Source organism: Poecilia latipinna, unplaced genomic scaffold (genome assembly GCF_001443285.1).
Source record: "Poecilia latipinna isolate Pla-1442-1.1 unplaced genomic scaffold, P_latipinna-1.0 Scaffold4354, whole genome shotgun sequence".
NCBI lineage: Eukaryota > Metazoa > Chordata > Actinopteri > Cyprinodontiformes > Poeciliidae > Poecilia > Poecilia latipinna.
This window is the reverse complement of record NW_015116970.1, coordinates 1-25,393: the sequence shown is the minus strand read 5'-3', so window position 1 is coordinate 25,393 and position 25,393 is coordinate 1. Positions and strand designations below refer to the sequence as shown.

Here is a 25,393-nt window from a genome sequence, read left to right as displayed (position 1 = left end):
TTAACATTTGTAAAATTAAACATAGCTAAAATGGATAACATTAATAACAGTTAAAAACATATACAAAACATAGCAAAATTACTCGTAAAACACTGTATCGTGAAGCACTGCATTCTATCAAATTTTGTTCTAAAATATATGTTAAAATTTAATACCAGCTCCTTTCTTTGTAGTGGGTAGCTGTCAGTTACTTGTTACTATGGTAACCACCAACTGACAAGTGCAACATAACTGAACTTTAAACACCAATAATGTCTGAAGAAACAACTTGTTGATTAAACAGAATAAATTTATTTTAAGCTTGATCCCAATTTTCCTTTAAGAACTGCAATAAAATACATAGCAACAGCTGTTTGTTTTATTAGCCTCTCTGCTGCAAGTTATCATTAATTATTTTTTAGTAGATATAATGGCCAACGCACAGCAGTCACTGTAAAACATTTTTATTTTAAAATAAGGATAAATGATTTGATGATGACATCTTAAATTGTTATTATCTAATATTGATGATTAGCACAGCTGGCATTACTAAAATAAATCTTCCAGTTTGTTGGAGAAGAGACACATGAAGTAGATCCTTACTTTAACTCTGAATTTGAAAAGCTCCAATATCTGAAACAGAGCAGCTCTACTGTTCTTGGTAAAACCTTTCTTGCATACTGAAGGTCTTGCTCTTTCTCGCTGTCCTTCAGCCTGAAATATTAGCAATCTGATGCTGAATATGGCTAACTTCAAGCCTTTTCAATAAGTAACATCAACACCAAACATGGTGTTATGAGCACGGCTTGTTAGAATATTTGTTTAGCATGTTCACTGATCTGAAATAATATTTGCTGTTAAGTTTCTTACCAGCAACTGATGGATCAAAGAGTTCAAGTTAAACATCAACTGCTTCCACATCCGATTATCAATGTTTTGCTAAAATAAATTGGGGTCCAATAATTCATTTTTGGACCCTGATTTAGAGAAACATCAGTGGTAGTTGGTGCATGTAGCTCTTGTTTACTGTATCCTTTTAGTAGTGAAGCACTAGATTTAATTTATCTGTTTTTCTGAGGGCATGTGTTTATAAAACTGCTAAAAAAAATTCACATTTCTTATTTTATTTGGTCAAAGTAAAAAAAAAAAAAGAAGCATTTCAATAAATATTCAGAGGTAAATTTTAGCATGCTTTTAAACATCCTTCAAAGTGATTAACATAATGACTTTTTCACTCCAGTCCCACATAAAATTTAACGCTAAATGTTTGTATTTTATTTTAACATGGAAATGATGTTTCTGTTCCTGAATGTTAATCCTCCCTTCCTGATTTTTCCCTCCAATGTTGTTTTGTCCTTCCTTTCTCTGTAGCTGGTGCTGTTTGCAGGAAAGCTCAACACCATCGCCAGCATTGTGACCATTTTCTTCCTACTGGTGTATGCCGCCGTGGACTTGGCTTGTCTCGCCCTGGAATGGGCTTCTGCACCTAATTTCAGGTACCCATACATAACAGGCACACACCCCAATTTGTTTTTTTTTTTTTTTCTTATTCTGACATTTTATTTTATCTGTGTGTGGGAGAGGTTGTTTGCTTGCTGGATGCTGCTACAGTGATGGTATACTAATTAAAAAACATAAAACTGACCAGTGCTTACAGCCCAATGGAGAATAGGGACTAACAATAAACCGACTGAGGGTGAGGCCTGAGCTAGATGTGGGGGTAATGACGCGTGGCGATGCTCAGAGATTAAGCTTTACAGTCTTTGTGTGTACAAGTGAATTCGTATTCCTTGGTCACTTGCAGTGATCCTGATTTATAAGAGCTCGCTGATAATATTCTCTTGCATCGCTCAGATTACCTGTGGACATGGTGGAGGTTTATGTGACTGGATGATATTACGGCACAGCCAGAGTTTGGAATTTGATTCACTACACACCTTTTTATGAGTCATTTCACATCTCCCTGTCAGCTGCTGATGTTGTTGTGCAGAAAATATCCTCCTCAATTCAGTAAGCATAAGGTTTATCCAGAGGCGGCTTCTTCTTGCAGGAAATATTTAAACCACTTGAGTTTTATTTGCAATGGAGGAATGAAATAGTATAAACATCACATGTTGCTTTATTGTTCTGACAGATTGCATCCAGTGCTGGTTTAAGAGTTAGATATTCTTCTGCGGCAATACTCAGAAATGAGTTGCAGTGCATGTTAACGACACTTAAGCTTCTGTTATCGCAGACACATCAGCAGGCTGCAGCTCAAATGATCTTCTTGAAGTGGGGAGATGCTTAAAGGATCCTAAACAACACGAAGGTAGTACTTACTAAATACAAACATCTAGAATAGCAACAAGCTACATGAGTCATACTCAATAATAGTGATTATCAATTATTATTAATACCCGTGAAGAGATTTTCTGATCAAATTGTGACGATTCTTGACAGAAATAATAATTTACCCATATAGAAAACATTACAACAAACATTCATTGATTCTGTTTATGTATTTTCACATGTACTTTTTACTTACAACTTTAAAATGAGCATCTTATACTACAAAATGTTTCACACATGCTTAAATAAGCTTTTAATAAACTGAAAGAACTTACCATGTCAGTGAAAATTTTCAGATGACTCAGCTTCCAAGTGACGACTGTTAAGTTAAAAAATATGTGAGGTCAAGCATCTATTTAGTGTTATTTTATAAACTAATAGGTTTTATCCCAAAAATTACATAAAGCTTATTGATTCAATGTGCAGTAACATGTCACCACGTTTAGCTGATAGACCCTCCAACAGAGCCTTGATGTTATGATGTTATGATCTTCCCAACCAGAGGTATCATATGATCACAAATTGATTGGTCGTTAATTATTCAGTGGTATTGTGAACTTTTAGCACAATACTAATGTGCTAAAAGTATTATGGACCAACATGAACGCATGGTGTTCATGTTGGTCCATCTGGTCTGGAGCTCCATTTGTATCTTTACAGTTTTCAAGATGTTTATTTCTCTCATTATCTTCAGTTGCATCAACACCTTTTATGTTATCACCGTCTACAGAAGCTGTGTTCCCATTATAAATGCACAAAACTTTTTCAGGATTCTGCTAATGACAGAAAAAAAAACACAATTTCACAATTGTAGTTTTTCCATTAAATAAAAAAATGGAATTAAAATCCCACGTGAATAAGCTTGTTAAAATGATAAGTTATTAAAAATCATAGTGGCGAAGGATGTAAACACTTAAATCAGATATGTAAGATGTATGCTATCAGAGGAAATGTCGGTATCTTACTCAGACATTGATGTGGCAATATCCTTATACTTGGGAGTGACTACATATGCAGCTTTTTTGGGAAATTGTAGCTGCCAGTTTTACAAAAGAGTTATGAATACAGTACTTTTAAATAACAAGCTCAACTTTTTATGCTCTGAGACCTCTGGTGGAATTAGCTGTGCAATGTCCAAAGAGGCAAATGCCTACAAATAGGAGCTTTGCTGCTGTATGTAAATTAGCCTGATGCAAAAACGTAATTCTATTGCAATTTTGCAAGACACACAAATTTGGATTGAACTGAAAAACTGTCATTCTAGTGCAATGGGCGTGTTTAGTTAGTAAGCAAATTTATTTTTGTAACTCTAATTTTAGTCAATGGAAACTCGACTAGTGGAATAAAGCCAACTTCTACAACTGATGGATCCATCCTGCTGATTTTGTGACCTTTTGCTTTTTAATTATTTTCTTCTTTTTTTTTTTTAATTAACTTACCTGAAGGGAAAGACTCACCTGTAAGATGTTTCCAATGCCACCTCCTGGCTTAATTAACTTCTGAGAAAAAAGGATGCCAAATATACCCATTAACTAAGATAATATTTTTTGGATATGTTGTGTTTTTTTTTTCTAAAGTAAACATTGCCACTTGGCCAATATAAAGAAGCTCATCACTTTTGATTAGTTATTGCAATATTCCTTTCAGAAGTCTGGTCCAAAACTGCTACACAATTTCTCCTGCAGTGTCTATTTTCTTAAAAGCTATTAAAAAAAAAAAACGATCTGTTTTGCTCTCAGCTTCCAGGGCAAATGCTAAATGAAATAACCAACTTCTGAAGATATATCTTTAAACCATGTTGAACATGAAAAATGAATAGATTTTTGTGTCTCTGCCTCCCACTGTGCTTTATTACTTGTGTGCCTGCATACTAAAGGTGGTCATATTTACATTGCACAACTGTAGGAGCATCCAGTGGTGTAATGCAGCAGAAGCAATTTTGTCTGGCTCTTTTGAATTATTTCATGATGAAATGGCAGTTCAGGTGCATTGTCAAAATTTTTTATTGGATTAGTGAAAGTACAGCCATGCCGGTTCTGCATGAATAAACTAGGCTGACAGTTCAGTAAATGCCTTATTCTGATGTATACCTCAAGCAGTGAAGCAGGGCTGGAGCATTGAATACGCACGAATGGCCTAATAACAATGGTTTCAGTCCTTACACTAACAAAATAACATGTCAGAATGACTGTCACTGAACAAAGAAATGACCTATAAATCTGGTCATATGTAATGGATGGTTCATGAGCCTAATTATTCTCATTGTCAGATTTCCACGTCTGGTAATATCAGCACAGGAGTCACTGGTCTGTCCTTTGAGGCTCATTATACATGGATTTTTGCTCATCATTGTCTAGGATTTAAACAGTTACCTCCCTTACTTTGCTCAAAAAGAATCCTATTCATCCACAGTCATGCTTTAGTCCCAATTGTAGAAGTTGTTTGTCACAAGTTTTTAAAAATCTTGGATACTTTGGTGTGTGCTGGTTGTAAAACAGTAGTGCAAACTGTGGATTTTATTTTGTTAATCTTTTTTTCTCTTTTAACAATGCTTTTCACAACAAAAGAGAGACTGTACTGATTGCTGTCATCATCTGTATCAAGTAATCTGTTCTGACTGCTGTACTTAGTATTTATTCATGAAATTTCCCATAGAAGCCAAATAATATTTTAATTGTTCATTTTTAAATGCGTTTGTGTTTATGACACTTTCTTTCTATCTTCCTTTATGTTCTAATAGAAAAATGTTTTCTTGTATGAATTATAAATTCCTACAACACTCCATAAACATCATGAATAATACAAAACTAAAAGGTCAAAAAAGTGTTTAAAAGAAGCGGCACTTGGAGGCCAGAATTGGGGCCACCAGAGGGGCCCCCCAAGTAAAATGTCTGGTCTGAATCTGTAAATGTAATGAAGAAAGGACATTTATTATTAACTATGATTTGTACAGTTAGTCAAGCTACACCCCTTATCTATGTATTCACATTTAATAATCTATTAAGAATTGATCGAATGTTGAGGAAGAATATTGTACACTTTATTTTGGAACAAAATCAGCGATCATTTTGAGGAGCATACTATTAAAAGTTACACTGCAAAAAGAGCAACAAGTAAATAAAAGCATTATTTATACTAGTCTGCTTTCTCTCTCAAGGTGACAACACTAGTGAGTTTGAGTTATTGGGGGCGAATGTTGCTGTGGTGTAAATCTATTTAAGTAGTCGGTATGACTTAAAAAGTACTATATATTCACTCAATTTGCCCTTTACTCTTTTTATATAGCTCTGCAGTTCAGTATTTAAGGTATTTTTAATGTGCATTCATCTTTTTTGCAAGTGAGTATACTGCTACTGGCTAAGTATTAGCTGTTAGCATCTGATTCTGAGTTTTCTATTGGTGCATGAATTTCAACTGCTTTTACTTCAACATTGCAGATTTTAAAATACAGTTTGAGATTTCTGCAACTTTTTGTTTCCTTTGTAAAGCCCAGAAGCGACATTTTCAATACTGTTCTGTCATTAGGACCTCCTCAGTATTAGTGCACAGTCGTGAAATGCGTTGTTTATTCTGTATTGAAGAGAAAACCTTCCCTGTTATCTACCCATCTTTATAAAAAACAAACACCCATGCATTTACACTTGAAATATTTGATTGGTTTTTCTGGGAAGTTCAAAGATTTTGCTTTTGTCTCCAAAGTTAGAGTAACTTCTGTTATCACAAACGATCAGAGCCAGACTGCCAGGAAATAATAATTTTCTCCAACAGAAGTTAGTATGAGTTTTCTCTCATACTAACTTTTAAGTTAGTATGAGAGAATAAAGCCTTCTAAGTTAGTATGAGAAGATAAAGCCAACATTTGCTTTGGTGCTTTGGATGTACAGAACTGTGTACTATCGGCTCAGGCCTCATTATCAGTATGTGACCGCTGGCAAAGCCTGACACAAAGTTAGCTCTCTAACTTTTTCTACTGTCCCCTCCCTGTTGGCCAGGGGCCCCGGGGCTCCCAGAGCCGATAAGAAGACTTGTTGTCTGGACGCCTGCCTATTTTGGGCCTTCTCCCCTGAGTTGTTAATTCAGTTAGTTCACTGTTGCTGTGCCACCAGACTAATTTTAATGCCAGTTGTTTGTGTTTATTGGTTTAATTTTTCTTTTTTTCTCCTCACATTTTTGGTGTGTGCTCTTTTCTCTCTGTTCTCTGTCTGGCGCTTTCCCACATCTCTTTCCAGGCGAAAAGAATTAAAAGCCATTTAGCGCTTTCTCTCCCCCTGAGAGCTGCTCTGTAATTAGCATAACTAATTTAGCAGAAATATTTCCCTTTCCCTTGAATTTGCTGCTGTGTAGGGGAGGGAAGAGGCTGAAATTATGATGTAGCGGAAAAGATGCCTGCTTGTTAAGTGTGTCTGTGTGTGTATGTGTGTTTCCAACAAGAGAGCGGTAACTTTGGAGAGTGTTTTGTCTGTCATCAGTCAAATTTTCTTTTTTTCCGAGAAGTGTGTGGTTGAACGTTCTCATCTTAAGAATGTTTGTATTTTTATCTTTTGGGAGTGTGTCTTGTGTACAGTGACTGGTATTGGCTGCATCTTTATCACTGGTGGTTCCAGCTACAGGAAGTGTTGCTCAGAGGGTGCTTTATGTCCTGCTTCTGTGGCCACTTGGAAAGCAGACTCAAACCCACTTGAATATTCACAATGAAAAACACAAATACACACTGTATCACACAGTCACTGGCCAAGATTTAATACACAAGTGTCAGGATATTTGCTGAAACCAAAAAAAAAATAATAATAAAAAAAACAAATGCTGTGACCTTGAGACAGGCAAATAGCAATGTCTGAGAGAGACTTGACAAATTGAGAATAAATGTTCTTTATATAGCTTTACATAGTCAGACCTGAAAAACATACCTGCTATTGTTTGTTGTTTTTAATTTTATGTATGGATTGTCTGGTTTTCAGTTTGTTTTATTTATTAAAAATTGTATTAAAAACATATCTACATCAATGAGAAAAGCCAAACCACACAACTTCTTTGAATTTTAAATGTTTATACCGCTAAATATGAATATAATTAGATTTGAATCGTATTTGTATTAATCTTCAGATTTAGACAGCGTTCATTCAGTGACGTAATTGGCCTTCGAAGTATGCAACCCCTGAATTTGGACACACTTTGTTTTCTATGTGCAGCAGCCATATTAGATGTTGAAATTTGGTTTGAGTGACTTCTGTGACAGAGATACTAGACCTATCTCTGACTTCAGTTGGCATTCTTGTTTCTTATTGTTTTATTTCAAACTGAAAACTCAAAATCCAACACTTTTAAACTGGACACAACTTTCATCCTGATTAAAGGGAGATTAGTTTTAAAGGTAATGGCTACAGAAATGGTTTCACTCATCTTCAAATACTGTCAGTCTCAACAAAAGGCCACTTTATAAAATCTGAAATACCCACATTTTGAGGTGAAATGGCTTTTTTTATTTTTCTCCCTTCAGTTGTCATTGATTACCTTTTTTCTCTTTTCTGGCTCACAAGAAACTGTGATTAATGCCATACTTGAAATTTCAAAATGACCATTAAACTGCTTCCTTTAATAATTTTTTTTTTTTCAGGTTTGGGTCCTTGACGGTTCATGAACCTTCAGGCTGTACTTTAATAAGTTGTACTGAGAAAAGCCCTCTGAAATTTAGTCATTAATAGGTTCACAACTTGAAATCTTAGCTAAACTTCCCCAGGCACTTTAAATACAACACTTGAGAGAATCTTTACTTTTGCCACATCCAAACTTGAAAGTAAACTCCAGCTTTAAGTCACACTCCCCTTCATACAACCTTAATGAGGAGAAATAGTTGTCATTTACCGGGTTGATCCAATATCAATTAAGTACAGATTTCTTAAGGTCGAATCGGTCTAAGCTGGTCCCTCCCTGATGTTAGAGGCAGCCTGACGTAATGTCTCACACACCCAGACCCCTCACTTATAGAATGTGGCATCTCCTGGCAGCCTTCCCCTGGATGTGTGTCTGTCCCCACTTTTCCTTCTGATATGACGTATTCCTTTGGCTGCAAGCTAGCTCTCCACTCTCCGTCTTAGCTGCTCCTCCTTTTTATATCTCCAAGGACTTGGTCTGTGGCAAGTTTTTTCGTCTAGGGTGATTTTGCTGTGTCAGCTAAGTGACATCAGTCGCTGGAGAGCAAGCAAGATGGGAGATGGGGAGGTGGCTAAGTGGAGCCCTTCTGATCAGCAGCAACAGTTCCTGCAGAGACTAAAAGGATGAGTGGGGGATGGTTGACCAGGTGGGCAGGCTTTTACTGTAATTAATTCCACTCTCAGATGGGACGGATAGGGGAGATTGGAAAATGGTGGCCAACGCTTGTGTTAAGTGATCAAGTCAAGGGGAAATAAAAATAAAGTTTCAAGACTGTTGTTCAACAGCCAGAACAAAGAAGGATGGGCTAAAATTCCTGCCAAAGTGAAGCCCTGTATAAAGTTTTCCTTTATACATTCTAGAAATAGTTTTTTTTAACAGGTACAATGTTAATGGAAAGTAAATAATGCCTTAGTGTTTCTCCCAGTGTTGCATATTCAGAAAGCATGAAATTCCAAGTTATGACTGAATATTGCAATAATGATGGGGATTGTGATTGTCCAACATTTTTATCACAACAATTAACCGTAAGCACTCTCTCTCTGAAATGTATTATCTTGTTTATTCTGATTCAAATCAATTGTGAGCCTAAATACAATTGAAAGTTCATCTGATTGGCCAAACACAATATTTGCAAGATGCATTTGAATTCATGGACCCTGAAATATTATACTACTCAAAATGGCAAACAGTCTTTTCCCATTTTCTTGTTGCTCATTTTTGTCTTTATTGAGAATTGATGTATTGTCCAGCTCATGTAGGTGAACTGTAAGGCAATCAAATGCCAGTCAATGTTTATAATTCTTATTGCATGTTAAATAAGACATACTATATAGGTAGAGAGAACTATTTCTTTGCTGAACTTTTTCTGACATTGCCATTGTCCATTGCTGTCATCCTATGAAGGTTAATGTACAGCTAATTTAGGCTATTAATGAAACACACATGACCAAATTGTCTTCAGGACAATTAGGCCATGAGCCAAAAGCAGCACTTATTTGCTATTGGCCGTTTTCCCCCCAATCCTTAACATTTTGATTTACTGTCTTTAATTTCTGCTAAACACCAAATACAACTGAGCCCAAAGGAAATGCCAGTATTGTGCAATTGATTCATACATCAGACTATTGGACAAAATTTATCAGCTTTCACCTCATAAGCAGGGATGTGGATGATTGATCAAGTAAACACATTTTATTTTGGTCTCATTTGTCACCAACCGAATTTGTCAGTAAATGTAATTATTCATCTTTGATTAATGGACAGTTGTGGCTGAATGTTGTTTACAAGATGTTGGACAGTAACCTGATGCTACAGCCTCATCTGGCATTGGGTATCTCAGTTGAGAAACTTTAACTACAACGTCCTTGAATGACCTTCTGTGATCACTGAACTTTATTGGTCAATTGAAGCATGACTTAAAAGGCCAGTGGACTCTCCTATGTTTTTTTGTTTTTTTATCATAAGGGAGGAACATCCTTTCTCATTAATCTTCTAAATTTTATAAACCAATGCTTTATCACAATGTGTGTCTATCATAAAAGGTTTCTGCATACGATACTGGATTTTCTTTGCAGTACTTCTTCAGTCCTTGTTCCGATATTTTAATCTGGACTTGCCTGGAATATGATGATGTTGGGGTACAATTACTGTCTGGTCTACAGAGGGAGTTTGTTTCAAGCCCATTACAAGAAATTACCTTTCACCATCTGTGAGCTTTCAAAATATCCATTTTCAGGTTTATAAATTCAGATCCACCCAGGTTTTCATTGGTCTCATCTGTCAATCCCTTCACGCTCCAACTATTTTAACATCTTTGTGTTCTCTCTTCTCTGCTGAGAGCTACGCATTGCTTCAGTTTCATGTTTATTGATTGTTCATTTTTGCCTCTTAGTTAAAAAAATGTGTATTGATCTGTGGAGGAAGCACCCACCATGTTTCAGTTGAGGTGTGTAATTAAAGCTCCTTCCATTTTTACCGCCGTTCGTCTACACGCCTTCAGGTGCTGCAGGGAAATTGGGGTCAATTACATGATTCAGTAAAAATGTTCAGTTTCTGTCCAATGTGTATCTCACACCTCCATCTAGAATGTGAGATCAACAGAGCTTTGTTTTCATAATTATAGGCTTCTGCACACAAACGCTAAGAAAGCTACAAGCAGTGGCTAATTATCTGCATCGCTTTGGGTTTAATTGATCTTGTCTTCGCATTAATGCCACATTTGTTTTGATCCTAAGTCAATAAAAAAGGAATCTAACCTCTTAGCGACCAAGATCATAAAGCTTAGGAAGAGCTGTGGGGGCTTGGCGTGATGTGGAGAAGAGTAGTGAAGCTGATCTGGGCCGTTTCATTGAGATATTAAACAAAATTGCAATTTCATGTTTCCGTAATATTATGCTGCCTGGGTAAAAGTTTTCTAAATGTGAAAAAAAAAATATATTAATGGTAAATAATGATACAGCTACATTTCTGTAGGGTAAACTATGATGCTCCTTTCCTCATAGATATTTGCTCCCTTGTGTTGTTTGCACCTAATATTTTGGAGAGTTAAAAAAACAAATAAAATAATTTAAAATAAAACATCAGGCCATATTTCCAAGTTCTGAAACTGGTAACAAAATGTGTCTAAATATTGACAGTCTGGAGCCCACACAAGTTCCCCTCTGATTTCCCTTATGTCCACATCCAGCTATCAACTCTCATATATTACCTACTTGGCTTTAATGTGCATCGTCATGCATATCTACAAAAATATTTAGTAATTAAACGACTGCATCCAAAAGATGTTGGTCATTTGTCCAACAGGTCTTTCACCCAACAGGACAGGCCGTGCTGTAAATTGTCTTGCTCCGGTCATCGACTGATGTCTTGGTGCACCTCTATTTAAGATGTCCCATTAAACGTCTACTTTATTTAATTAAAATGTTTTTTGTTTTTTGAGAAATTACTATATAAAGCACAAGGACAAAAGTTTGTTCCTGTAATTAAATCTCATTTACTAAGGGGAGCATATTAAAGTGCATTACAGCTGGCAAGTGATGGTTCACTTCTTATTCCTGTGTCTGAAACAAAAACAAGATGAATTGCTGAAATTTCATCCAAAACATACTTATCAAATAATTAAATTCTAAATGAAAACACCTGGATTAATTTGGAGACCAGGGACATAAATATCCTCTGGGGTATTTTGTATTGAAAAAAGTCTCTAAAATGGAAGTTTTTTGTTTAGTTTTTTTTTTTTCCCACTGTGCTCTTCTTCATGCAGATATTCTCAAATATCACAGGCTGGCATTTCTACCCTCCTGTTTGTTCATTTTCAATTTTCTGCAACTTCTACTGTGAGATTTACCTCCATCCCTCTTATTTCCCTCTCAGGCCCACGTTTCGTTACTTCACCTGGCATACGTGCATACTGGGCATCGTCGGTTGTGCCATCATGATGTTCCTCATCAACGCCATCTACGCCTCAGCTAGCATTGCCTTCATGCTGCTCCTCCTCCTGCTGATTCACTACCTCAGCCCCACGTCCAGCTGGGGATACATCAGCGAGGCTCTCATTTTCCCCCAGGTCTGACTAACACACACACACACACACACACACACACACACACACACACACACACACACACACACACACACATACTCATGCGGACATGCTCTCAATACTGCTTGTCATTTCTATAGCAACTAAAATCTCATCCCCTCCGCTTTACACGATCCTGTACCTCTGCCAAGCAATCGTTCTATCAGTTTTATAGATGCCCGTATATACACACACACACACGCACGCACATGCATGCGGTCTCGCACTGACTGCTCTCTGCTTCCCCTCCCAATCGTTTTACATTTAGCAGAAGTACACACACGCGTTCTCCCTATGCTTTTTTTATTTTTCTCTACCATACACATTAAGGCTTGTCATTCCTACAGCCGGCATCTATCAAGTTTATATCAGGCTTACCAGACGGAAAAACACACAAACACACACATCTGCATCTATTCCCTCAGTAAAGCTCTCTACATTTATGGCACAAACACACGCTCTCCATCATTCAGCTCGCCGTGTCCTCTGTTGCCTGTTTTCAAGAAGAGGGGCCAATGTTGTCAGAAGGGCCTGCAGCCGAGGGGAGCCGTTGCCAATGCTGCAGGCGGGGGGTTACAGGCAGGGAGGGGGGAAGTTGGCTGGGTTTTCCAGCAGCTTGTCAAGAGACAGAACATTATTACAGTTACTTAAGTTATTGTGCTTTTCCTAACACGATTTTCTTTTTCTGTACTTCTCACAACCCCTCCCTCCAAAGGTTGACACATTAGCCCCAACAACAAACTTTGTTCAGCCGAACAAATTTAATAGATGGATACATGTTAAATTACTCATTATCAGGTATAGATGGAGAGAAATAAATTAAAATCATGAAAGTGCAGTCACTTTTTAAGGCTTATTACATTTTTCTGGTCAGTATTTCTGGTCTTTCACAGTGAAATCCATCTTAATCAGTTGCACAGATCCCCTTCATATTAAAATACAGAATCAAATTCACTCCAGATAATTCAGTATAGGTGCAATATATCCAGCTTTAGCAGCTTGTAAGACAGCAATCAGTTAAGGTTTTCAAGGTTTGATTGTTTCGACTCTTTCTTCCATGCACTTTAATTCTTATCAAACTAGATTTAGACTGTAGGAGAACAACTACCTTTAAGCAAGAAGAAACCTTTAACAGGACCTCTGTTAGCATTAGCAGCCCCTTCCCTTGACCAGCTCAGACCTGAGAGAAACACAACCAGAAGTCATGGGTCCAGAAGTATTTTTTATTCTTATAATTACAACAATATAAATGGAAAGAAAAGACAGTAATGACAAGGGAGTGGAGAAAAGTGTTCAGTAAGTTCTCTGTCAGCATAAAAACAACTATTTTATTTCTATTATGTTTCAAAAATATGAAACTTTTCCAAAGAGGGATGGAAACATTTTATTTTGGGATGTTGAGGAAAGTGATGGAAAAAGCACATACATCCCAACCAAACGACTCTTAAAAATAAGTCTTGAAAAATGTTTCTGGTAATTTAATTGTCATTCTGTTTTGGAAATCAACTGCAATTACTGTATTCTATAAAAGAAACTCCTAAAACATGTATTTGTTATTAAAGCTTCATTAGTTGGTTCTTTAACAAGAGTCATTGTGGAGGGTCCAAAGAGCAGCAGGTTGGAGACACCAGCTTAAATCAAAGGCAGCGTAGCCACAGAGATAGCTCAGTTTAGTTGAACCACCCATACATTCCCAATTGATCCTCGTTATCAAACGGCGCATTGAGCTCCGTTTGTTTTTCAAATTACTTTAAAAAGTTTTCTGATTAAGGAAACGCAGCAGAACCTGGCTCAGAGCAAGCTGCCATCTGCCACAACCGACTGGGGGTTTCAGAAGACAGAGCAGAAAGCTCAAAAAAGAAACAGAACAACTGATAGAAGGGAACTTTCTATGTTAATGAAAATAGTTGGAGAGGGAGAATGTTTAATTGTTGGCAGCATTATCTCAGCCGATGCCTTCCTCCAGAAAAAGCAAGACAGCCAACCAGAACATTAGACCAGGTGCAGCTTCTGACAGACAATATAAAGTTAACAGTCGAAATGGCAACAAATAACAAAAACTGGAGAGCAGTAGAAGAAGAAAGTGAAGAAAAGCGGTCAGTTTGTTCTTTGAGAATCTAAGAAACATTTTTTTTTTCTGTTTATTGTGGATTTTAAACAAGCTTGAAGTAGAGTTAACATATACCTTGGAGTAACAATGGAGAACAGTGATTGTATGGATCATAGGTGGTGGCAGTAAAGAAAAACTAGTTTCCTCTTGATTAATGGAACAAATCAGTGTGCAGACTTTAACTCTGACCTCTGATTGGGATCTCCGTGTTTGATTGTTGCTCCCACTGTAAATGGAACATTTGTCCACATGGAATCAGTTCAATCAAAACAAAACATGACAAAATCGTGTGCTGTTCATACAAAGCTGCTCACGCTCCTTTTGTTTTTGGTATTCTATAAAATCACACAGTCAGGCAGAGCTGTCTGTTTGACCACCTGCATGGCTTCAGACATGCAGACAAGACAAAGACGGACGTCTTTTTGCCACCATGTAACAGCAGCAGCTGAGCAGTTTAATGGGTCGTATTGAATGTAGTAAAATTAGACTCCTGGCCGTGAAGCTGTTTTAAGAGAACTTTTTATATATTGATTAGAAGTATTTTATTTAGCTGCAGATGCATCGTTTGCTACAATCAAACATGCAAAATAGTAATACCATGTCTATAAAATGAACTGTTTGTTTTTTTTTATAGGAATTTAATCATTTATTTGAATCTTTTAATTTATTTCTAATATTGTATGAACAAAGGCTAATGGGTTAAATTAAAATTCTTCTTAATGTGCCAATATTTGTTTTTTTAGATTAATTGCCAGAATAATTGATAGAGTAATTACTAAAATAATTGTTAGTAGCAGCCCAGGTTTAATTTTGATGGATTGTCTTTACTAATTAGAAAGTATCTAATATTTGGGTTTCCAACCAATCAACCAAGCTAAAAATGATTCTGTTTTTATCACTGGATGACCTTTGATTTAGTACATCTCTGATAAAAATAAAAAATAAAAAAATTCCAAAGGAAACTTTGGATTCAAACCTTAATTTCAATACTATTCCCCCCATTCGGGAGGAAAGGTCAGCAAGTCATTAAAGAGGAATAACTTTATTAGGGAGAAATCTCAAACCAAACCAAATTCAGGATGGGCAGCCACTTTTATCAACAGGCAATAAATTATTGATCATAAGTGGAAACTGTGAAGTTCCTTATGAACTTCAAAGACCCCTCCTTCATATCCTGGCTCCACTCGACCAAAACCTCGGTATTAAAAGACACCAGTTTTCTGGTCAGTGTTGGTCTCAACCCGCAGACAGTAACAAATAGCAGTTATTAGCTGTTTTAAGGCATGTTGAGATAAGCTACATTATGTGGCATTCATTTAGCACCCTGACTACACAACGTAAATATGGCTCCTGTATTGGGTCTAATGTGCTTGTTAGGTAATTAATCATTTCTATGAACTTTAAATGTACGTCTTAACATCTTCTTATATTCATTTTACAAATGGGCCTTCTCATTTCACCGCCCCCACTTCTCATCATTCAGTGGAAGTGGGTTCTAAACCCGCCTCTAGCAAGAAGCCCATTTTGATAAAAATAATACAAATGATAGGCTGAGCTAAAGACCCCATCTGTGCACGTATACTGTGCCACATGCATACAGTTGCACCCTCCAGCAGTAGCCGGTGTATGGGAGTGCCAGCGGTGTGACATTGAGACGGGGATGAAAAGCACATTAGTACATAACAACAAAGAAAGGCAACTAGATAGTAGGCGGTCGACAGCTGTTTTTAGGAGAGAATAAAAAGACAAAACGGAGGCAAGAAGTGCTGATTGTATCACAGGGAGAGAAGGTGGGAGCAGAATATAAGCAGGGGATGAATGATTGAAAAACTAAGTGATGGATGAGATAGAAGCAGCAGTGAAATGATGATAGTCTGATGGATGAGAAGACAGGGAAACAGAGATAAAGGGAGACAGATGATTAGCTTAGTGGAGACAGTCAGACTTTGCTTCTGGGACCTTGTCTTTTTGTCTTTTACAGTTGGGGAGATTATGATAGTAATAATGGTGTTTGTATCTTGGTTTTTGATTGATAGTCACGTGGACACACATTAACTTGCAGTTTCAGGAGATTGAGCTGAACTTGCATTGCTTAGACATTATCGGAATGATTTCTTGTCTGTTTTTTCAGGCTGAATCCTAAATTGAAGCTTCAGCTCAAAAACATTTTTTTTTTTTTTTACAAAGTTCCAGCACCACCACAAGCCAATAAAACATACCCTGAATGTGTTTCCATAATAAAATCATTTTCAAGTGTTTTTTTTTCTTCCCTTTCACGTGGTGTACTTCCTGTGTAGAGGTTTCCTCCGGCCAAAAAAGTTTGAGCTCTTTAATTGGCGGGAAGGACTTGAGGCTGTCTCCCCGTCCCACTCATCTAAAATGCGAGATAACTGGATGACTCATCCCAAGTTGTCTTTGTTCACATCACCTCTCTGCTGGTTTCTTCTGAGAAATGAAACTCTCCACAATTTTCCAGTAACTTCAGGTTTTATTAGCAGCACTCAAAAGGGTCAGAAGTCCCTAGTAGGATCAAATTCTCATTCAGCTGGACTTTTCTCCCAGAGTCACTCTTTTATAATGCAGCTTCAAATAAAGCAACAGGCTTCCCAAGATTGGCATAAATTCATTTTAGATTTTGGTTTTAGTATTTAATCCCACATGGATATAGTTCCTAAATAGTTAATTGATTCTCCTCCAAAATTAAGCATCCTGATCAGAGTTCATATAGTTTGGAAAAGTAGATTATTTGGCCATTTTCCATGTCTGGATTAGTCTGAACTTTTTGACATCTGTAATTTTCTAAATACTAAAAGCTTAATGATAAAGTGATGTATAGTAAAGTTTTATATTTCAGTTTTTGTTGTTCTTTTTTCAGAAATGTATACTTACATGACATTCTGTCTTAGATTTGTCACATCACAAATTTTAACATATTATCCATTAACATTTGTTAGTTTTTTTTTGTTTGTTTTGTTTTATTTTTTGACTAACTGGGCCACTTACTGCTTTTTGAACTTCCAGCTATTTCAAATTCATGTTGAACTGGACCTGTGGGTTTTTATAAATTTAGTCTTTGTAAAAGGTTAAAAGGTGCTAAAGAGACTCGTATATCTTCTCCCAGGGCTTTGACTCGCATGTAAAATTTCTGAATATGTTTTACCAAAATAAAACGCATAACTGCAAAAAAATATTAGCTGAATAAAAAATGTGTTTACACCAAATACAAATACAAGAGAGACTAGACATGCATTAGACAGATGTTGAAATGGGAAATAAAAATAATTGTATGCGTATGACTGACAAATCAGTCACTAGTTATCTATCATTATCATTAGCCAAGCACACGTCATTCAATGACCATATGCAATATGCTTAGTAACTCCTTGATTGAAACCACTTAACTTATTTAATTATTTAGGATTACGCTGGTTGAGATAAAAATCATTTTCTAACCCATTTTTTCCTGCTGCAGGTACGAAAATACCTCCTAATGCTGGATGTCAGGAAAGACCACATCAAGTTCTGGAGACCTCAGATCCTCCTCATGGTTTCCAACCCTCGCAGCAGCGTGGGCCTCATCACGTTTATCAATGACATCAAGAAGAGTGGCCTCTACGTGCTGGGACATGTCCAGCTAGGAGACCTCAGTAAGTAAATGCCCCAGCTACTTCTACTTTCTGCTCTGAGAAAAGCAGACTTAAACAAAGTAAAGACTATTTAAACGGGACATATTATGTAAAATTCACATTTTGTATGTCTTTGTACTTCCATTTGGGTTACTACTGCTTCTCAAACAAACCCAGGTGCTTAAAAAAAAAAAACACCCAGCTGGTTTTTAACAGTAAGTTGATGTTTTTTGGTGTCTGTTTCAAAAACCTCTGGAATGTAACGTCACAAATGAACAGACACTGCTCCTCACTTACCAACCCCACCGAAGAAGAGCCCATCACCTAGCAACCCAAGTGGAGCTCCTACAAGTTTGATTAGCTGATTTTACTGCTGTATGTGCTGTACAATGGCTGGTGGAAAAGGCAACTGTTTTTTTTTTTTTTGTTGACTTATCATCCACAAACCACTTGCTGCATTCTTGTTGGTTGTGAAGGAAGCTCTACTAATGCTTTTCAAAGATGTTCAGATGTATAATTGCCCATCTGTTTGCAACCATTTCATGCGCGAGTGTAAACGTTGAGATGGGGGGGGAGTAGCCAGCAACAGCTTATTTGGATTTAAAATGACAAGAGATCCTAAAACGGCTCATTCTAGCAAGAGGCAAAACTGAGACTGACATCTCATTATCTAAAAATGAATTTATGCAGAAAATGTAATGAACATGTTTTGCATAGCACATAGACCGATCCTAACCTGTTCAAGGAAGCACAATAGCTCACCTTTAAGCTGTGTGTGGCATTTCTGAATAAAAGGATTGCAGAGTTTCACACCTTTCATCACACACCGTTGACTAGAATACTTGCTGCTTCTTCATGACATTGACTGACCCTCTACTGTCTTATTGTGAGAGCTGTATGTACTGGAGAACCACTGGAGAATCGTCTTTCTCTCACATGACGGCAGTGTTCTGAATTATTTCAAGTAGCAGGGTCATTGTTGGACCTTTTCTTTGTCTTTGGAGAACTTGTAAGGGGTTTGTGGGTAGAGCAGAGGGGAAGAAGGAAGCCGCTCTGAATGAAATCTTCTCAATCTGAATTCTCTTAAGTATTGGTTAGCGGGAAAAGATGTTCAAAATGTTAATTTGCCACAAAAGAGCCCTTGTCTGGTTCTGATGAACCACTTCTGATGAATCCATTCATTTAGGCAATAACAGGAAAGAGGAATTTCTTGTTCCGACATTCTCATTACACTCCTGGAAAATTGTACAATCTGTTTATTCAGTTTGTCTAGCAGCTATTTAGTGTAAACCTGAGAAGAGTACTTACCTATAATTTGCAACAATCACATTAAGAGTCCCAAAGACACTGGCTTTGAAATTTTCCCAAGCACCTACACTTGCTTTTTTGGGAGTGATGGATTACCCACCTCCCTGTTGTGTCTCTCTGCATCTTTGCTCTGTCCAACATTCTGTCTGCGCCGTCATCTGGAGTTGGATCTTTGTCTCTCTTTCTTCCCTCCCTCAACATCTTGTCTCACATCTTCGTCTCCCTCTGCCTCATATTTTATGTCCGCTATGGAGTTTTTCACTTCCTATCCCGGTACCTTCGGGTTTATTTGGTTAATACACACTAGAAATCTATATTTTATTCAGATCTGGAAACATTTTGTTTCATCCATCTGCTTTTATAAACTCTAATAAATAAACATGTATGTATGTAAGATTAACTGGTCATCCTTCTGTAAAAATATCTAGCTGCAAAGTAAGCAAAAGATGAAAATGTAAGGCAATTACTAATGTGAAGTGGAAAAAAGCACTTCTCTGCTAAAAGTACTGCAAATGCACCTTCTTGCAAACAAAAAAAAAAGAGGACGTAACATCAACATTTCAAACTACTTCTGAAGTTCATCTACTGTATGAGCCCTTTATGTCGAGCAAGCTTTTTGACCTAATAATTTAAAAAGATATATATGTCTGAGATAAAACACAATCTTTAGTTAATGAGATGTTGAATATATATTGTTTTAGATATTCATTTGGTAAGTTACTTGAGTTCACAAGGATTTTTTTTATCATTTCCATGAGGTCTAGAATTAGCAAAGAAAATTTGGACCAATATGGATATCCAGTATTGATATTGCTATTTATAACTGATATTTACTAATATTAATTATATATATATTTCACTTCACTTCTGCTCCACTTCTCTGCTTCAGTCAAACTCCCCACAGTCCTGCGCTGCATCGCTACCACTGCCACATGATCAGACTTTCTCCCTTCCGTCTCCAGAAACAAACATCAACAAGGTGGAAATAAATAAACATGTTATTATCAGCCCAGTTTCATTTATTTGACTTACACAGATGTGGTAACCCTAACCCTAACATCAGCCGGTACCAGTGTTGTGTAACTCAGTATGCTCTTTAAGTTGTTTTACATTTAAGTTACTGAAACTTACACAAACCTTGTCCTTTCCTCTCCTCACTGTCGTACCTGATTCTCACATGTCCGTTTTTTTGGTGTGTTTTTCTCTCGTTCAGGCACTTTACCATCTGACCCCTTGCAGGCTCAGTATGAGTCCTGGCTGTCCCTGGTAGACCATCTGAACATCAAAGCTTTTGTCAACCTGACTCTGGCAGATTCTGTCCGTCATGGCGTCCAGCATCTACTCTTCATCTCAGGACTTGGTCAGTACTGCTGCCAGTGTCGCCGTGTGTAGCTGCAGCTGCACATCATGTTTGTGTCGTGTGAGAGTTTAAAGTTATTGACTGACTTAGTTTCGCATTCTGCCATGATGAATAATTATGATGTCTTTTTCTAGTCGATTTGATTGTTTAGTTTCTCCTTGTTGCTCCTGTTCTTGCAGGCGGGATGCGTCCCAACACCTTGGTCCTCGGTTTCTATGACGACTGTCTTCCAAAAGATAAGCTGATTGAGTCGTCGGTGTCTTCCACCCAGTCCACAGATCCCTTCAGTCCTTCTCAGGACCTCGAGCAGCCCCCTCTGCATCGCTTTGCCTCCCTGCGGGGGTCCAGTGACAGGCAAGATTATGGCGAATTTGGGGATGGGAAGGTTTTAGGCGCCCAGGAGTACGTCTCTGTTATTTCTGATGCCATGAAGATGCTCAAGAATGTGGTTCTTGCTCGATATTTCAATGACTTTGATAAAGCTCGGATCCTTACGCCTCCCTCCATCCTGTCAAAAGGAGAAGTGTTTGTTGATGTTTGGCCAGTAAACCTCCTGCGCCCGGACAGCTGCAGTTACGTCGACACCTGCTCACTGTTCCTGCTGCAGCTAGCATGCATCCTCAACATGGTGAAAGCCTGGCGCAAAGCTACTCTGCGACTCTTTCTGTGCGTGGAGGAGGGGCGAAGCGTCAGGGGCCTGGAGGCCAAGCTTGGTCAGCTCCTTAAAGATCTGAGAATTAAAGCTCAGGTGGAAATCGTACCCTGGGACCATGTGGTGGTGCTACACTGGCAGCGGCAAAGTGGATTCAACAAGAACCTGACGTCCAAGTCTCCAGACTCGACCGCTGAGGAGATGGAGGCCAGAGCCATCGAGGAGGAGAGCGAAGAAGATTACGCCAACAGCTTCCCGAGCAACGCCACGCGCGTCTCCGATGACTACCTCACGGCTGTCAACAAGCTGATCCTGGATCAGGCCATGCCACCCCCTGCCGTGCGTTTCCTGTATCTGCCCCGCCCCCCAGCCGACACCCGGCGGTACGCCACATACTTACACCAGCTGGACCTGCTTACTCAGGATTTAGGACCCACTCTGCTCATCCATGGGGTCACGCCTGTCATCACCACTGACCTGTGAGCTCTCCTCTTCCTGACGCGTTCAGTGAAGGGTGCCTTACACTCTGACAGCGAGCGAAGTCTGCAGTGTCCCCATTAAAGGTGTGGACCACAGCTCAGCGTTGATCTCTCCATTATCACTGCTAGCTCACTGACATCACCTTCTCTGCCTTTATAATGCTTTTATTTTTTTAACTATTTCCTTTTTATATGTCTTCTAACTTCTTAATAACTTTGCACGCTCATCAAGTACCAGAAGGAACCTCTGGGGAAACCTCACTGTAGTTTTAAGCTCAGCCGAGAGTCTGATTTCATTGCTCCAAATGACCATTCCACATGTTCTTGGGCCAAAAGTGCCTTTTTTTTTTACCTGGGAAACAGCAGTTACACAATCTTAATGCTTAAAGCAGTCATTTCCTTTTTCTTTTCCAGGTAATAATACCAGCGGTGCTTCTACAATGTGCTCTTTTCTTTTTATTCCCAAATGATAATATGTGGAATCTCAGGACATTATTCCTTTTATCCCCCACTTCAGCCAAACTGCACAGTGTGCAGCTCTTCAGAAGAAAACTTGACATTTTTCAGCTCCACTAACTGTTCCAACTATCACAGAGATTCTCTCCATTTGTTTTTATTATCTCCTACAATCTTGTCACTTTCGGTTTACTCTCGGCGGCCAAGTTGGTTGACCGGCCTTGTGCTAAATTGCCCGTATGAATTTAAATATCTGCTCATGTCTGCAGTCACACTCATTACCTAAAGTGCTTGTAACATTAAAAATGAGTTTATGTAAATTCTGCATAAACTCTTTATGACAAAGGAGGATTTATTTGAATGTATGTAAGGGCAGAGCCGTGGAGCCACATGCCGCCTTACTGTCAGCTTGCATATGTGAACAACTCGGCATTCTTGGACAATAATGCTTCCTTTGTTATGCGCTCGGTTGCATCTGTAACAACAATCTCAATGGTTTGATAAACTTTCCCCTTTGAATCATAAATCAGACCAGCTCCCCAAGGACTTCAGCACATTTGAAGCCAAACGTTTTTGCTGAAAAGAAAACCTGATGCTCTGATTTCACTCTTAACCTGACATACCTTTGCTTTTTTTTTTTTAACTCATTCCAAAATGTGCTTCCTTGTGATTTTTTTACTTCCATTGTTTTTCTACTGATATGTTTGTGCTTGGACACTACACTCCTCTTTAAACCACTGGGACAGTAAATACTTTGTCTGGGGTTTTTGTTCTCCATTTTAAAGGAGAACAATAAATTCAGTTGGACACACTTTCCTGAAGGAATTAGTATTTGTATTACTCTTGAATTATGCCCAAACTGTCCAAGATGTTGATCATGTTGATGCAAAAAAAAAAAATAATAATAATAAACATCTTTGTCCTTTTTCCACTTGCACAGTTGATTCTTAAAACCAATAGCAAACCCAGCAACCAGTCAGAGCGTGTTGACAGCCTTAGACCAGTTTATGCCACTCTGTACAGAGAACTGGGAGTTTTTGTGCCTTTGCTCACTTGTTTGTTCGAGGTAAACTTGAGAAATAAGCCCCGAGATTGCTCAGCAGCTCAGACAGAGAGATACAAGAGGGTGCCAGCCAGCCAAATTACCTTGTCCTACAGTCTACCTCACTGCCAAGCAGACAGAAATGGATTCCATCTCTGTTCTGAGGTGAACAACGAGATTGGAGAAATAAACCCAAATAACCACTGGTATCTATAGGAGGAGAAAGCCTGACATTTATCAGGGAGTGAACGGCCCCAGACCCCAGGGGAACTAGCCATGTAGGTTTGTGCTTAGGGAATTTAATGTAGACTTTCATGTCTAGCAGTTTTTTAGTTTTTATTTTTTATTTTTTTGCTTCGTAGGAAACATTTGTGCAATACAAATCAAGGAAAGAACATTCAATGATAATCGGAATAAAAGTTGCAACTGCATCCATCCTAGACTGAACAGACCAGGACTGTTTCAAAATATTCATGCTCATTTTATCACTGGTCTTTAGAGTAAAGAAACAAACACTGCTGAATTTAAGGATGTGTCTCCTCTGCAACAATTTATCAAACAAAATAGTCAGAAATCATGGAATCGCAATTTTCCATGATTTCTGTCTGATTCGATGGCAAACCACAAATAACTTCTGCAAGTCTTCAAACAAATTGAGTCAACTTTAAAAATGTCAACAAATGGAGACAGATGGGCTTTACTGTCTGTCAAATAACTGAATGTAGCCCTACAACAAAACGGATAACTTTAACGATAAATCATAAATTAAATCATTTTAGACTTGAGTCTGATCTTGCATCATAATTTAAGACACATGATATAACAAGTATGCTATTTAAGATGAAACTATTGATGAATATTTCTCAAATTAACCAACTTTAACTTAATCTCTGGATGCATTTTACATTAAGGTGTCAGATCACAACACAATATGCATTTAGTTTGCAGAAGTATAATGCAATCCAAATGCATGAGTGTAAAATAATGCCAAAGTCTTTTTTTTAAGCACCAAACAATTAAATGTATTGCAGTATGCAATTCATGGATCAATGATTTCTGTTTAAATGAACATCACATTTCACAAACTCAAAAAAAAAATAGTTGAATATATTTTAAAGCATCAAATGTTTACAATTTGTGGCTTAAAAACATACATTTTATCCAGTTAAAAACATCCTAAGTTATTTGCAAAAATAATCATTTAATAAACGACACAACAGCACATACTGACAGTCAAGAGTTTTTATATGGAGGATTTTTTTTTTTTTTTTTTTTTTTTTTAATAGTGTGATTTTAAACAGGTCAGTAAAATAAAGGTAGATTAATTGTCAGGCAGGAAAGTGGTCTTTATATATAAGAATAATCAGTCATACCATACATCCACACCATCACTGGAGTGTCCGATGAAGCCAATGATCACAACAAAGCCCACGGACCAAACAAAGACTCACTGCGAGGATGCAGAGAAGCATAATAAGGAGCTTCCTCGATTTCTAAATGATTTCAGTTATTTACATGACGCGCCACCTTTACTGTTGGAAAATGTCAAAATCCTCCACGGCTCCCCAATTTATTACAGCTGCATGAGAAGAGAAAGTGCTGAGGAACAAACGTTGACTTGGTAATGATTATAAGAGGACGTTGTTTCTTTCGCGGTGTAAAGGAGAAAGGCAGTTTGGAGGGTAAATAAGATCTGCGAGGGAAGAAGGAAAAAATAGATTTTGTTCTAGGTTTCCAAGACATACTCACTTCCTTGAGCTACATGGAAGGTCTGCCAAGGCCGTAACACTCATTCATTTCCAGTTCTCAGGGGCACATAAGGATGTTGCATTGCTCCTGCTTGCAAGGATACAAGAAAAGGGACAAACATACATGTTGTAACACACAGCCTCTTACCTGAGAGCAGCCTTGGAAAACTCCTGCTTTAGATTCCAAACAAAGTGGAAGAATGGGAGTGAAATGAAAAAGAAATATTGAAGTATCTTAAGGATTTTTTTTTTAATTAAAGCCATTTTAATAACATATATTTATGTTTACTGATCTGTAAATATCTTTAATTTCTTCTTCTTTTCTCTATATACACTAAAGTTCAGAGATGTTGAAGCTCAACTGTTTGAGCCATTGGTGTTTTCAAGAAACAACAGGCTGTAGAGTGAATAAATGCACCTCAACAAACAGGAGACAGGCAAAGTGCTGCTTTCATGTAAGAAACAGACATGACCAGGAATTAATGACACAGCTAAATTTGGTTTATCTAGTTTGTGAACTTAATTCTTAAAACCTCTCTGCTGGCTGGGAGCCAATCAGGTGAAGCCAG

General features: G+C 37.8%; 1 protein-coding gene across 1 annotated transcript; it reads left to right on the top strand.

Moving 5' to 3' along the window:
* Positions 1-1,350: 1,350 nt before the first annotated feature.
* LOC106942531 (solute carrier family 12 member 9-like) lies at positions 1,351-22,961 on the top strand (the record flags this gene model as incomplete). Its single annotated transcript, XM_015025843.1, has 5 exons — positions 1,351-1,475; positions 11,836-12,028; positions 17,626-17,800; positions 20,301-20,447; positions 20,627-22,961. Coding segments are annotated over 5 exons (1,596 nt in total), but the record flags the coding sequence as incomplete, so codon positions are not given.
* Positions 22,962-25,393: the final 2,432 nt, after the last annotated feature.